Consider the following 16952-nt stretch of genomic DNA (forward strand, 5'->3'; position numbering starts at 1 on the left):
TGCTTTACACAAAAACTTCATGGGAACCGACGATAGATACTCTTTTTTAAAATGTATCCGTCTTAGGTAGCCCAACGACAAATTTGCTTCATTTGATAGTTAATTTTCTGATATCTCGTTATATTAAAAAAAAAAGAAAGGAAAAATTCCTGGTTACTGGTTCTGGCTGATACCAACCCTTTCCGATGAAGGCTAAAACTAAACTTTAAAAAATGAATAAATAAACAAAATACTTTTTTCAGTGAGTCCAAAGAGTAAAATAAAGGAGATACAAAAAGGACAGTAGCTCTCTGCACCCTCGGCGGCGGTCTGTGATGAAAAACTGAGCAACAGGGAGAGTAAAGGCACAAACCTCCAGGACGACCTCCTCCCGGTCTGACGTACCTAAAGCTGTTGGTATAAATGAATTCACGGCGTCACCAAGCTCAGATGATTCGCAGTACCAGTGTGCGCACCCGGCTGTCAACACTCATGGGCTACAACATACACAGCCCCCTCACACGCACTCACAAGCACGTCTGCGTCATGCGTCTTGAGAGCGACAGCACGAGCCCGGTAACTCCGATGGACCCGGTAAAACGCACAGCGGCAGCAGCAGTCTGAGGGGGCTGACTGACTCCTGCTTATTCTTCCACTACTCCCCACTACTTTGGGAAAAGTTTCGCTCTGAGTGTGGTTGCATTATGGATTTTATAACCACAAGCAACAACGACAGCAACGCGACCAGTGTTTACCCCAGTGGGGGGGACGTGGTTGCCGACTGGAACGGGGGTGAGAATGGCACGGGGTCCGGGTCTCTTCCAGATCTGGTGCTAAGTTACCAGATTATTACCTCAATGCTCCTGGGGGCCCTCATCCTCTGCTCCATATTTGGCAATGCGTGCGTCGTGGCAGCCATCGCCCTGGAGAGATCTCTCCAGAATGTGGCCAACTATCTGATCGGATCCCTGGCCGTGACAGACCTCATGGTATCTGTGCTGGTCCTGCCAATGGCGGCCCTGTATCAGGTTTTAAACAAGTGGACTCTGGGGCAGGAGATCTGTGATTTATTCATCTCTCTGGATGTACTGTGTTGTACATCATCCATCCTGCATCTGTGCGCAATTGCTTTGGACAGGTACTGGGCCATAACGGACCCTATTGACTATGTAAATAAACGGACACCAAGGAGAGCTGCGTTCTTGATTAGCGTCACTTGGCTAATTGGTTTCTCCATTTCTATTCCGCCTATGTTAGGCTGGAGAAGCGCCGAAGACAGGGCAAACCCCGACGCCTGCATGATCAGCCAGGACCCGGGCTACACCATCTATTCTACGTTTGGAGCTTTTTACATCCCTCTTATCCTCATGTTAGTTCTATACGGACGAATATTCAGAGCTGCTCGGTTTCGGATTCGAAAGACAGTGAAGAAAGCAGAGAAAGCAAAAGTGTCAGAAAAGTGCTTGAGTGTGTCTCCGGCCATCTTTCACAAGAAAACCAACGGAGAAACCGGCGGCAAAGGCTGGAAGCGCGGGGATGAGTCTAAATCCAGCTCTCCGTGCGTAAATGGCGCGGTGAAGCATGGAGACGAGGGCGAATCATTGGAGATCATAGAAGTTATCAGCAACTCAAAGACGCACTTGCCTCTGCCCAACACTCCTCAGTCCTCCTCGCACGGCTATGAAAACATGAATGAAAAGAACTCGGGGGCGAAGAGAAAGATCGCGCTGGCCAGGGAACGTAAAACGGTGAAAACACTCGGCATCATTATGGGAACTTTCATCTTCTGCTGGCTGCCCTTTTTCATCGTTGCACTGGTACTACCTTTCTGTGCAGAGAGCTGCTACATGCCCGAGTGGCTGGGCGCAGTCATAAACTGGCTGGGCTATTCAAACTCTCTCCTCAACCCCATCATATATGCCTACTTCAACAAAGACTTCCAAAACGCTTTCAAGAAGATTATAAAATGCAAATTCCACAGACCATGACCAGAGTAAAAAAAAAAGAAAAAAGAAAAACGTTTACGTTTATTTAAATGCGGATACGTTAATCAGAGAGCGGGGATGTTCAGTGACTGTATAGAAACAGCAAAAAGACAAAAACAACAACAACAACAATACACAGACTTTCATTCAGGGACAGTCCCTTTTAGTCGTGTCTTAAGGATGGTGTAAAAATAATCCACCGGTGAAACAAATCAATATAGAAACTTTCGCTGTTAATGTACAAGCTCATGTTTATTCAGTGTTGTAGCTACAGTATATAGCTTATATGCGACGGCAGCCATCGTTGTATTGCCATGCAAGACGTGTCCTGTGCTGTTTCCATGCATTTTATCATGAGGCACGCGGGGTTTCCGTCCCATGTCATGAGCTGTGTAGCACTGAAACAATAAAAGCAATCAAAGTTTGTCACGAAGAAATATGAGTGAATGTTTGTTTAGAAGCAAAAACGAGAAAAGAAGAGAGCAGAGGCCCATTATGAAAAATCACACTTTCACTTATAGGACATGGCTCGTCATATATCTTCATATAGATAATAAGGAATGAGTGATTTTCCTATGTTCTTGAGCACTCGAAGCAGTGGGCAACTTATCAGTTTGCTTTGACAGGCCAACACACTGATGATGATGAGTGATGCTCAGGTTATCAGTGCATGGTGTATTTAAGGTCTTAAAACAAATGGGTATCAAATGAAGCCCAGTGTCTAGCCATCAAATCCACCTGAGAGTTGAAAGCAAAAGAAGATGGGCATTTTTCTTCTAAAATGGGAACTGGTATTGCATTTATGATACGATGCATTCTCAATCTCCCTGTGGCTCTTCTCATTTTGGCCTCCTCTCTTCTCTATTTCTGTCCCTTGAGTGTTAGAGAAAGACAGGAAAAACAACAGACTGACAGTGAAAGTAAAATTACTCAGAGAAAAACCAAGAGAGGGAGTCTAACTCGTTTCTCTTGTATAGGATTGTTGTGCAGTTCTCCATCGAGGCTTATTGAGAACTACATAGACAGCTTGTTACATCATCAACCTCAAGAAAATCTGTGCTAAATTTAGTCCACACACACGCACACACGTACACACACACACATACACATGTGTGCACACTCATAATAGCACATAGTTTAGAGGGTTACTCAGAAAAATAGGCCACATAATAAAAAGGGTTGCAGGAAACCTCCTCACTGTATAACTGCTATCATCTATCAAGCAAATCTCAGACACAAATCCACTTACAGTTGATAGAGAGATAAATGCTGTCAGGCATTAAAAGAGGAAGGAGGAAAACAACTTTCAGGAAGAAGCCCCAATCAGGCCCGCTTCCTTCACAAGATGGGTGGCTATCTGAAGCATTGCCATGGCAACACATCAAGCCCAAGGCATCAAGGTTGGTCAGATATGAAGGCAGGCTGGCTAGGGACAGACAGGAATGTGAGACATACAGTAGCATGACAGTTTACAGGTGACACCTGTGGCATGACAAGTTAGCTCATACTCTGCTGGGTGATCGTATGTGAGATAAAATTACAGTGTATCTAATTTTTATCACTGCAAGGAGCCTTTTCACCAAGGATTGCTTTTTAAGTTGGGATTTTCACTTTAAAATATCTTGAATAATTCCAGTGAAAATTAGAACTTTCTTTCCTCTACCTTCTCTTACATTCTTCTCACAAACTTGCCTCTCTTTGAGACTATGTTAGTGATTCAAAAAAGTTTTATTAATGTTTTAATACCAATGCAAAGAATGCTGGTGTATCAACAGCTAATGAATGAAATATAATCCATTAAAACAGCTGCAGTCCCACTTGAGGATATTTGATCACATGCATGGAAAGAAGCAGCACATTGTTTTGTAAACCCCCATTTTTACACACGTAAAAGTAATAAAGGTCTAACGTATGGGCCAATTGTTGAATTTAATTTAAGGCTTGCAATTACATCTCACGACCTTCATTAATTAATGTACATTGCAGTGGTAGTACTATGGTACTAGTACAAGAAAGCAGTAGTCAAATAAATGAAGACTCTATCAAATAATAATGATTATAAGCAATTAATAAATATATTTTCTAGATATAATAAATATCTTGCAAAGAATTAATAAAAACAAAACAAAAATGCACTTTATTTTTCATTTTATTTGAGGAATGTTTTATATGAGGAAGCGCATATCAATACCGCACACCTACTGCTGCACTGTAAAGTAACAGTTACCAGGCTTGTTTATGAGTAAGAGAAAACACACTCATAGTGTGGAGAACACTGCTTTTGCTTGTATGTGTAAAATCTGGTGGTTTTTAAAAGGGAACTGACAACACAGGCCAATAAAATTTATTTCACATAAGTGATCAAGTATTAAATCAAAATTGTGAAACAGAAATGTATTCTCAGTCTCTTGCCTGTCTCTGTGATGCATTGATTACTGTTCTGATAACTGATATTATGTCATCATAAATGATGATGGATGATTAAGGCTTGTATGCCAAAAACACAGGGGAGGGCTTTGTTTTAGGTTAAAGATGAGAATAAAGCCATTTAAGATATTATTAGAAAAGAGAGTTCCTTGGATTCTTTGACAATTTCATTTCCAAAGAGCACCTGAAACAATAAACTAATAGGACAGGAGGATGTCATACAACCCCTCTGTCTCTCCATGCCCGGGTTTCTCCATCTGATCACTTTGCTCTGTGGCCGGTTAGAGTACCATGAATGCACTTAAAATGCTTTTGGGAAAATTAATCCTCTACCTATGACCTCTAGGCTCATAACAGGCTCAGAGAAACACATACAGATTGTGGTGTGAGCCAATGAGCAGAAATGAGTATATTTCACAACTATGAGTCACACTGTGTGTAAGACTATTACTGTATAATCATTACATTTTGCTCCTGCTGTATGGGATTACGAAGTAGATGACCTTCTTTGAACTATGCTGTAATATCAAAGGAATCGGTTGTGGAAGTGCATTAATCCCAATCACTCTGGGAATCTTAAATGTAATATAGGTATGTGGGTGCACTGTGATGACGCAGGAGCTTTCCTTCAACCCAGCAGGAGAGGAGAGGAGAGGATGCTTATATAAAATGCTAGCCTATCGGTAACAGGGGGATTAGCCTTTACTGCTTTAGCTGCCCTCAAGACTAAAACTGTGAAATTTAGCTGATTCTGGTTTATTTTGTAGTTTGATGCTGGTTCTATAGAAGCATTTCAGTATACTGTAGGTTAGAGAGTAGCCAAAATCAGTTGTTTCAGCTCTTCTTAAACACAGAGAAGTACTATGACCCATGTCCTCTAACAGCACATGCTATATCCAACATTTATAGAGTTTATATGGAGCGTTAAGCAAAAAAAAAAAAAAAAAAAGGAAAGATAGATAGATCAAGACAGGTAGATCAAACATCTGGCACTTAAAATTGAACATACATTTATTTAAACAAGTTCTTTGAAGGTGGTACAGTAATTTGGAAAGTGCATAAACTGTAAACAAAGAAGTAGACCTGCTGTTAATTATTAATTACTACCTCTTTTTTCTTCTTTTTCCCCCTGATATTTAAGTTGTTTATTTTGAGGCAAAGCAGCAAAAACACTGGACATTTAAAAGGCTAAACAGGGGTTTGGTCATGAGAAAAGAGGTGACCACATGACTGAAAACAGCAGTCCCTTTCAATCACCCAGTGGGAAAGTCTAAGCCTGGACTGTGTACTGAGAAAAGAAACATTTTAAACACACAATTTGCACTAATAAATATGGACCATTATCTAAGGTCAGTTTATTAGCTTGTGAGGGATTTCAAAATGGAAAACGGAAAATAAACCAACGTGTTTAGGTTGCATTCAAAGGAAACCCAGCAGTGAATGACATGAATTAAGCGGAAATAATTTTACCACTTCAGGTAAAGACAGCAGTTCGGTGTTTGATCTGTTTATGATCATTCTCTCAATAAATTCATAAAGTACATGAACATCATTTGATGTATAAACACACATGAAGGTCAGCGTTATTATATAAAGCCAATCAAGCCGTCATAGCATTCTCCTTCTGATTGACCTCATTAACATGAGGATAACACCTCTCCTTCCTGGAAGGACGCAGAAACACCTCTGGAGTTGAGTCAGGAAGGGCATCCGGTGTAAAAAAAAATAAAAATAAATCTGCCAAATCAAACATGTAGAGCTACCCACTGTGGTAACCTCTTGTGAACGAGGGACAAGCTCAAAGTGGCATTATATTAGAGTATAACACAAGGTGGAAAAATGTATAGGCTCTACTGCATGTTAGTTCTGGTGGTGTGTTTGCTTCTGTAGGAACAGAGCGAAACAGTGTCTAAGTGGATTGAAAGGCAAATTATAGAAAGAAAAGCATGCTGAGTTGTAGAAACGAGTGGATGAGCAGAAACTAAAATAGAAAAAGAAGACTTACATAATACAAAATCTAATATAAGCCCAAAGATATAGAAGACTGGGTGAAGGCTTAAAAGGGAATGGTAACAGGAAAAGACAAGGAGAAAGTAAGAGAGACATGGATATGACTGAGCACTCAGCACAACACGTTTCTGCTTCGCCCCCTCCTACTTCAGGGTCTTTTTGATCTGTCATAGTTTTTTCAAGGATCTCACATCCCACAGCCCATCACACACCGGAGGCTCTGAGAAATAACGCCACAAAACCCCCCTCTGATGTGGAGAAATGAGGATTTGGGTCTGTTAAGGTATGGGTTTTCTTTTCTTTTCTTTTTAGAACAGAGGTTAGTTAAAAACAGAACATTCCTGTTTCATAGGGTAGTCCAAATGTTGATGGATGAGACTGTCTCTTGCTCACGCTAGCACACTCACAATAACTCATCCCAGTGATGGAGGACATGTGTTCAAGGACAGCAAACACAAAAGAATGTAAAAGCAAACAATATCTAATCCATTCTGCCACTTTCTGCTTTAAAAAAAAACAAAAGACCCAAAAGTATAAGAGAGATGAAGAGTCGGACCCCATTGTTAGTATTACAGCCGGTGAGGAACACTTCACCTCAGCGTTTGAAATTTGAAAGAACTCTTCTGTCTCTCCTTCAGCAAGCGCCAAACATTTGCTGCCGCCGCTTCATTTGTTCTCCTTTCTGTTTGCTCCTCTTCTCCCAGAGGATCGCGCACTCCTTTTTAATAAGTGATGTTCGGCTAAAACTCTGATAAAAAACAGTGGACAGACTCTGCACCAAACATGCCTCAGTGACACAAACAGTGACTGCGTGACACAGTCTCTGAAGAAGGCCACTCTAAACAGAACAAGCCCCCCTTAGTTTGCCTGGAGGCAGTTATGACTTTGCACTTGTTTGTGTGTATGTGTGTGCGTGCACACGTCTACTGTAGCAGGAGGAATCACAAAGGCAGTTTTGACTTTAGCAGCTGTATCTGTCTGTCTGTTTGGAGGTGGATGTGTGTCACAGACACAGTCAGTCTCAGGTACAAACATTGACAGGTGTCTACCAAATGCATGAGTTTAAAGAGGGATTTGGTTTGAGGAAAGCGTGGCAGTAAAGAGGTAGGAAAGTCCTGGGGTCTATAGCCTCTGAGTGTTGTTGCTGACCATGACCATTCTTTTTATGACCAGAGTACAGATCGTTTGATGTGCAGGGTAACGTGCCATGAACATGACTTCAATGTATTCAAATGGCCTCTGCTATCACCATATCTCAGTCCCACAGAACACATTTGGGATGTTGTGGAACTGGAGATTTCCATCATGGATACTATCATGTCAGTATGGACCTAAATCTCTGAGAAATGTTTCCAACACTTTGTGGCAAACGGGGGTTCAGCCCAGTATTAGCAAGCTGTAACTAATGAAGTGGTCTGCAAGCATACTCACAAAATAAATAAAATAAACAAAACAAGTGTAAAAGCGGGGACTGATTTCTATCTATCTATCTATCTATCTATCTATCTATCTATATATATATATATTTTTTTTTTAACCCAATAGATATGCCTGTCAAGTCAATGTCTTGTTAAAATAATGTGATTTGAGCCACTAATAATCCAAATACTAATATTTGAATTTTGAGAGACAGTTGAAGGGTCTTTAACTCACTTCCACAAAACAGGAGTTTTTGGACCGCACACTACAGGAGATGAACTCAGCGTCAAGGCACTTGACACCCACCATTCACCAAACACAGGCGTAGCTGCCATTATCCACCAACAAAATGTTATTTATCATTTGAACAGTTTTTAAAGGTAGAAATCATTCAAAAAAAATTGTCTGTCTTTTTGACTGATGAAAATAAATGCTCACTTCCTTATTTATGCCACAAAGAAAGCACCTTTTCTCTCTACAAACAGTTTGCCAACAAACTTCACTTCCTTAAATCAGAGGGCAGGAAGACAAGCACAGAAATTATTAATTGTCCAGTAAGTTCTATTGTGTTAACCATCCTCTCCTCAAGAGAATTACAGCTGTATTTCATCAACCCTTTTAATAACAATCTCTAAAGGTTTTTTTTCTACTAATAGCTACAGCTGTCAAAGCAAAAAATATTTCCCTATTTTTACTTAAAACGGCACTTCAGCTGCCCGACAGCTCATGGTCTGCTTTGTCTGGAGTGAAAGGGGGTCATACTCTTTTCACCATGGAGGATGCTGTTGGAATTCATGCAGAAAAATGCTTGGCATTGTCTTGCTGAAATCAGTAATGCCTGACTTGAAAAAAAAAGAGTTCATATCAGGCATTTCTCACTATTAATATTATGCATTTTTAGGAATGCCTGCTAAGGTGTCCCCATTGCAACTATTAATCTATTAGCGGGACAGCTGTGGCTCAGTAGGTAGTAACGGTCTTCTACCACTCAGATAGTTCCCCATTGGCTACCCGGTTCCTCCAGTCTGCATGGCGAAGTATGCCTGGGAAAGTACAGAATTCCCGATGCATCCATCGGATTGTGAGTGTGTGTGTGTGTGTGAATGTTCGGCAAGACGAGGGAATAGAACCAAGCTCTTGTATGAATGTTGGTGTGACTGGCTCATTGAGACTTGTAGTAAAAAGAACTTTGAGTGCTGGGTAATAGTAGAAAAGCACTAAGCAAATCCATTTTATCATTTTCCTTCACACATGCTGGATTTTCGCTGGGTGCATCCTAAAAGAGGTGGGGGTCAGCGAAAGCATTGTTTGGAGATTTAAAACCCCAACAATCAGAAAATCACCTTGAGGTGACCGTTGCTGTAAACTGGGAGTAAAAAAATTAACTGACCTGACTTGAATTGACTCACAATTAGCAGAATCAGACCTGTTTGTAATAGAGGGCCCTTTGAGGGCAGAAGTTCATGGACGTTCAGTATCGGTTTTTAGCCTTGTCCCTTGTGTACAGAGATTTCTCTGGATTTACTAAATCGCCTAATTATATAATGTAGATGATGAAATCCCCAAAGTCTTTGCAATTTAACGCTGAGAAACATTCTTAAATTGTTGACCTTCACTTGCAGTCTTTTTATTTTTTTATTTATTTTTGTTGAGCTTGGATTTAAACATCAATACTCGGTTAATTATCTCAGAGTTCTTCATGAAAAATACCACATAGATGCTGTGAGAGTATTTCTCCCAGCAGCTGGATGCAGCAGTAATTCCCACAGAAGATCACGTTAATATACAGTAGGTGTTAATTTGGACCATGCTGCCTGTGGCACCTTGTTAATGGCAACTGAAAACAGAGCAAGAAACAGAGAGTGATAGACTGAGTGAGCGAGAGCTCTTGGAGAGGAAAGATTACTTGGCTTATTGCATCATATCCAGCGCCTGTCAGCAGGCAAAACATGTTGCCAAGAGCAAGATCTATTGCCTTAAAATGAACCCTTTCACACAAAAAACCCCCAGCGCCCACCGTCTTCGTTTCATCTGCTGCCAACTCTTGCGACGCATTTTCACAGCGTCTCTCCGTGTGTCCTGTAAATATGCTCACAGTCCAAGTAAAAATAACTTAACATGTCAGCTTTTTTGCTTCAGGGACAACATTTAACCTGAAAGACAACACTGCTTTTTGGGGCTTAAGTGTCTCTGCCTTGAGCAACAGTGGCTCCACGGCTGCTTCACAGATCTTTAATAATATCATCTCCGTGCTCGCTGCTCTGGGTCCTCTGAGACAGCATCTTTGCTTTCAGTCATGTTGTTTTAATTGCCAACATGATACTGACACTGGCAGAAGATGTGCACATTAATTGGGCACTTACAAACACACATGCACACACACACACGCCAGGCAAAAACACACAGTAATTCATTTAAGCTCCACTGATAGTTCAGATCCCATCTAATTAGGTGTCTTTAGAGCAACCTTTACCTCTTATTGGTCACAACTTAGCAAACTGCTGAGCGATTAACAGAGCGGAGCGAGCTACTGTCGCTGATAACTGCAAGAAATATTACTTGGACTACTTGTGTGTGTTTTGTGAGTTTGTTTCTCTTTACTTGTATCAGCCTGCCAGATGAAAACTAGCCTTCAGGCTAAATCTGACGGTGCTGATATATATGTTATAAATAAATTAAGAAAGTAATGCAGTCTAGATGAAGCAGCCTCAAAGCCGGATTTGGGTTTGATTGATTTTATGATGGTCAAAAAGATAAATAAATAAATGAAAAGTAAAAAAAAAACCATTGAAATGATTCAGTGTCAAAAATAATCACAGATGAGATAAAGCTTCATGCATAGAGAGATACATATAATCGCTAAAGTATTTGTGTTTATAGTTTTTTCTTCTGTTTTTGTTTCCACTAAGCTCCAATCGAATCACATCTTTTTATTACACAGTTGTTTACAGGTTTATTGTTTAGATTGTTTAGTGTGTGTGCTTGCTGAGCAAAGAAGTTTAATGATTTTTGAAGGAGAGATGGCTGGCTGGCCGCCTGAATAATCTATAGTGAGAGCTACATTTCCAATAACCACTATTAGAGTCAGGTAATGTATTCTCTTTATTTACTCAGTGCTTTAAGGTAGTTATTCCAATAAAGTACACACTGAGGGTGGCGAACAAGGAGTCATATATGCCTACATACTGGCAAAAAAAAGAAAAGGTGGGTGGAGGGACTGAGAGAGAAACAGAAATAAAAAGACATGATTTTTTATTTTTTACGTGTGTTTTTTCCCCCTGTTCACTTCTTCATCAGCATCGATCATGTGGATTATCTGAGTCTGGACTCGTAGCTAAGCTAAAAGCTGCAGATGAGGAAGCTGCTGCAGTGTAAAAGTGCGTATGTGAAGTTATTTCTTATCAAGCTGTATTGAAGTGTGTGTGCTTGGTAATCTACGCATGAGCAAGCATCCTCGAGGTGTTTATATACCCATATGGGGTTGCTGTGTGTAGTATATTTGTGCTCTCTGTAGAGGTTTGCATCGTGTTTAGATTTTTATGTATGTGACTGTCACTGTGTGTGATGTGAGTGCATTCATGCATGTTGTGCGCTGTACTCTAAGGTTAGTGGACAGCAGCAGAAGTACCTGTAACAGAGTCCATCCATTTGTCTCTGCCACAGCCCGACTGCAGTTTATGTATCTAAAGGAGCGCTCAGTGACACTTCATCATTCACAAACAGGGCCTTTAACTGAGGCCATTTAGATACATGCAGTAACAGCAGACACCGGGTTTATCTTATGAACAGCATATGAGAGTATATCCCCAGACATCCCCAGTCAAGTATGGTTGTTTGTACAAGCAGCACCAGGTGTGTATTTGCAACTGTGCAACAGTGTTAGATGAGAGACATGTGGAAGACCCAGATATGAGGAAAAATAAACATTGACAATGACAGTGATACTAGTCTGTGTTCAATACTCAACCATGATGTCAATAATTCTGGGATCTGACCCTGAGATGTTCCCAAATAGTATGTGTATACCTCCAGAGTGTGCTGGGTCTGCCCAAAGGTTTCTTCCCAGTAGGCAGAGGTCCAGGAAAACCTCCACAGGGAAGCATCTTAGAGGCATCCTGATCAATACCTGCTTTTCAGTAGAAAAACATCGAATTCCTATCCCAAATCGCCTGAGTCCCGATCCACAGAGAGTTTCTGTTAGATTGATTTAACATTTTTTTTTCTTTGTTCATTTGTAATTTGCTGCTCATTTACTTCCATGACATAATAATGTGATGAAGTCTTTTAGTCGTCTACATCCCAGCCTAACCCTCGTGTTTTTCTCATCCTTTCCCCTCTTCTCCTTCCCCTTTGTTGTTCTCTTTTTTCTGTGCACTTCTGTCATGGTCCTGGGCCGTGTTGGCCCAGTATTCTTAGTTCTCTTGTATTTTTGTATTCAGTTCCCTGTTTAGGTTCTGTTTCCTGAGTTGCCCTGTTATGTGGTTCCCTGTGTGCTTTCCCTTTGTGACTCTCACCCCCTGTGTGCCCCTCTATGTATTCATGAGCCCTTGTCCCCTTTCGTGTTTTATTCCATGTTTTCCCCAGCCTGTTATGTCTGTGTTCTCCCCGTGCTCTCTCCTCCTGTCTGAACCTCTGTACTTCCTGTTTTACTTTGACAGTCTCTCGTCAGTATGCGTCATGTTGTGTTCACTCCTGCCCTGTCTCGTTATGATTATCTGTGTCAGCTGTGTTCCCCGTGTGCTCCCACTTCCCTCGTTAACCCTCTGTGTATTTATGTCTGCGTCTCCCTCAGTTCTGTGTCGTAGTCTCCCTCATGCTGCGTGGATTTCCCTGTGTCTCTCTCCAAGTATTAGTTTATTGTGCCCAGTTTAAGTTTTGTATTTTCCTGTCATCTTGTCAGCAATAAAGCTGCCTTTTGAGTTCATCCCTTGAGTCCGTGAGTTTTGCGATTGGGTCCTCATCCTGCCTGCCACACAGCCGACCATGACAACTTCAGTTTTCACCTTTTCACTCCTCTCTCACTATTCAGTAACTACCCTCTCCTCTTAGCTTTTCACTGTCTGTTCATTTTCCCAGTCTTTCCACTTAACATCAAGAAGAAGAAAAAGCAGGTCAGAGAAGAGCAGCACCCACTTGCTGTCTGGCTGGCAGAAATCCTTGACCTTTTGCTCCTGCTCCATTTTTCTGAGCAGTGGAACCTGTCAGATGACCTCTTGTCTTGAATGTTGAGAGACCCTTTAAATGTTATTGGGAGAAACAGAGATCAAGATAGACAGAAGGTGAAAGATGTCATGAAGGGAGGTATGGTTATTTTGTACGAAATTATCTACTCTTGATGATCATTCTAACACCTTCATAGTGCTGTCTTTGAGTATTTTACAGTAATGTGCAAAAGTCTTGAGCCACCCATTATTTCTTGGTATTTGCTGTGAAAATGGGAATTAGTGGCAAAGATTTTTTGAAACACAAATATGCAAAGAGAAATGACAATACAGGATATAAGGATATATAACATATCAAGACTGAAAGTCAGTATTTGGTATGACCACCTTTATTCTTCAGTACAGACTAAACTCTTGTTTTCAGGAATAGTTCTCCAGGTTTCTTGGATGGCTTAAGTAAACATCCAAAGCTCTTTTTTTTTTAATGCTAGCTGCTTTACTTGCATTCTCTGTCAAGATGATCCCACTCTGCATTGGCGGTGTGTTTGTAGACACTTCACATTTACATGCTGTTCATCCGCTCTAGATCTAAATCATCTTTTTGTCATCCACTTTTCCAGTTTCCTCAGATTTTTTAAGAACTCACTGCACACTACGCCAGTTTTTTGCTAATACTGATTAAGCAGGTACATTTTGTAAGCTTGAATTTTTCATATGTCAGTGTTAAGTGGCTTAACAAAAAAAAATCCTGTTACAATGTTCAGGTATAAGGACTTGACTGATAATGAGAGAAAAAGCAGCTAAAGTCCAAAGAAAAAAATATGAAAGGCATTTTAGAAAACCTGGAGAACTATTACTCAAGATTTTATTTTTAAAGTACTAGAAAGTCTCGCTCTGGGGAAGCAAAATATAAAGAAATGAGGGGTAGCTCAAGATCTTTGTGCATTAGTGTTAATGTGTTTCGGTTCAGCTGAAACACCAATACTAGAGAAAATGAAAACATCGCTTGTTGGAGATTTAACAATCAAATCCATTTTTTTTTTCCAATTTAAAGTGTAATTTTTCTGCAGCTTTTTATAAATCAGTGTAAATTGGGCAAAAATTTAATTGCAGGTCGAAAATTTGAGTGTTTCAATGAAAAAACGATGACATGTAATATGTACTAAACTATGTTTATCCAAACATCATAGCAATTTATGATTATCATCAAAAGTTGTCATCACTGAGAGTTATCTAAAATATTGGTGTTAAAAGTTTTTTTTAAAAAAAGGAGAATATTATGATAATTTAGTCAGAGTTAATAACAACACACGAGAGATAATGTGTGGTTCAGAAATACGCGGAATAATGATTGTGATCAAACTCCATCAGCTTTTTTTCTGTTCATTTATTTACTGCAAATGTTGTTTCTATGGGAGACATGAAAGCCTTAGTTGATCTGCAGTCAAAAACACAGTGAACTATTTTTGTAATGCTCATTATCAAAGCCAGTTTAAATTTCAACGAAATTTGATTCTTCGTTTCAGTCAACAGAGTTTTCTGCAGAGCTGTTTGGATGAAATGTTGTATTAAAATGTTTCAAACTTGCCTACTGAACAAAAAAAAAGTTGAAATTACTGTCATTGTGAGTTGCTTGTCTTTTTCTGAGTACTGTTCATTTGATTAAATCCTTTTTTTCTGTGCATGCACAGATAACCTTTTTTATTCTTATTAGTAAAAAGGCAACAATGTTTTTTCAGATAAAGCTTTGTTTTGAAAATTGAGCTATGATTAAGCCATCAAAGGCTGAAATTATTAATTTTCCAAATGGGAAGAATGAGTTAAGATGAGCAAATTTGATTGAAGTGGAGAGAAAGATTCCCGCTGGGAAAATGCTACATAAAAATGGGAAAGGATAGGGTTTATACAGTATAGTGATAATATATGCCTGTCTCAGCTGTTATTGATTGCGCAGACCCAGGAGAAATATACTATCAACATTTGCAGAGTCAGTACAAATTCTGCCTTACCAGTAGAGTGATCCTTACTCTTAAAGCATCCCGAAATATTTTCAAATCTTACCCCTCAGTGGAGATTCACAGCTAAAATCGCTGAAACAGCACTTTGTTTGTGAATCTATAATTATAAGAATCCATATGTGCATACTAATAATGAAATCATATTAAAAATGTCCAGTGACTTTGAAACTTTCATTGATTTAGATTTCACGCAGTCAGTTTGTCAGACAGCTGGTATGTTAATGCTTATGTTACTGCTTTTCTCTCCAGGGTATTGTGATAAAGTGAGCAGGCAGACGGTATATAATTTGGCGAAAGAGGTCCTGTGATCAGCTTCCAGTATGAACTTCAACATGTTGCCAGAGATTTATCTCTCATCAGCACACAGGCAGCATTCAGAGGCACTGGATTACATAAGAGGAAGAGCTCAATTACCGAAGACTGTAAAATATGGTGCTGCATTTTTGATGCAAAAGGCCTCGGGAAAAAAACAGCAGTGGATAACAAGAAAATGCAGACAAACAGCGAAACCGCCAGTTACCGCGAGGAGGTGATGAAAGCAGCGTGGAAAAAAGGGTCATGACCACATTTAATGAGAAATGGCAAAAGTGTCACAAGAAAACAAAAAAAAAAATGCTTTTGGAAAGACTGCTGAATTTGAACTGCAGAAAAGTCAAAAACATTTTACTGCTTCTGTTCAGACAAAAACACACCGGAGGGTTTAAGTTCACACAATCTTCTGAAGGTTGAGCCGCTTTGTAATAGAAAGCATTTTAACTGAAATCATCACAAACTGGTATGTGATGCACTAGCCCAGCATCCAAAAGGCTTTGCGGTGGGTGATTAAAACTCCCAAATACATCACCAACACTTCGACGGAGCATCAGGATGTCGATGAGGTGAGTGTCTGTGCAGACCCCAAGGATACTAAAGACAATACCTGCGCCGGCCACACTGTGTTTACTCTGCATATAGAGGCAGAGCAGTTTCTTCCCCTAGAACCTGAGACTACATCACCAAACTCGTCCTCCACACATAAACAGAAACATTACTGTTATTTATTACCAATATATATTTATTATGACTAAATTAATTATTTATTTTGTTTTGAAGTGCCGAAAGCATCTACATCTGAAATTTATAAGTGTAGTTTATAAATGAGTGAATCATAATTAATGTTTTTTTTATTTAAAAAGTGAATAAATAATTGGCATTTATGCCTGAGGTGATGCTTAAATATTGTTCAAGCAATATTTAATGTCTGGAGTATTACTTTGACCAACGGGTTATAAATATTATGGGTTTGTCATTGTGGGTCTTAGTTTTAGTCACTTAGTCAATCACTTAATAAGTTTGCTAAATATATTTTGACTCATGAGGAGTTATGTTTAGCTCTCTACAGTCAATAAGTGGGACAACTTACAGTTCTGTTGCTTACCTACGATAAAATTAGTTATGGTTATTATAAAAATAAAAAATCTGGCGACCGCCAGTGCTACTGCTCATCCTCTCCATCTATGGTATCAATTTCAAAATCCTACGTCGACTTGTTCTCAAGTTATCACATTTACAAGACTTGCAGAAGACGTAAACTCCGACCATTTTTTTCTATACTTTGCGTTTTTCTTAGTGACCTTGTCACTGCAGACAGCATGTGACAGCACCTGCAGCCCGTTAAGGTTACAAAGGTAGACCAGCAGATGTTGCACACAGCACAACATTTGCAGCAACTGAATGACAATATTTTATTCTTCCTAACTGACTTCATACTGTGATAATTAAATGTTTTATTTATTTGTTTGCCTGTTTTGTTTTTCTTTTTGTATTGGGCAAAAGGTATTATTTTTATCTGCACATCTGTTTGTAGCTTCATTTGAACAAAGGGCATGGGTTCCCTCTTTTATTCTGCTATATTTGAATGAACTGAGATTAGTGCACTACATAACATTGCATGGGGAACACGAGTATGTTTT

The 16952-nt window shown here is 39.7% G+C and overlaps 1 protein-coding gene across 1 annotated transcript; it reads left to right on the forward strand.

The window, feature by feature from the left end:
* Positions 1-250: 250 nt before the first annotated feature.
* On the forward strand, positions 251-2320 carry htr1aa (5-hydroxytryptamine (serotonin) receptor 1A a). Its single transcript, XM_082556006.1, has one exon. It carries the CDS (start codon positions 684-686, stop codon positions 1965-1967), a length of 1284 nt encoding a protein of 427 aa, XP_082412132.1. The 5' UTR covers positions 251-683; the 3' UTR covers positions 1968-2320.
* The last annotated feature ends 14632 nt before the right edge of the window (positions 2321-16952 follow it).

This window comes from Aulonocara stuartgranti (genome assembly GCF_965226115.1).
Source record: "Aulonocara stuartgranti genome assembly, chromosome: 12".
Lineage (NCBI taxonomy): Eukaryota > Metazoa > Chordata > Actinopteri > Cichliformes > Cichlidae > Aulonocara > Aulonocara stuartgranti.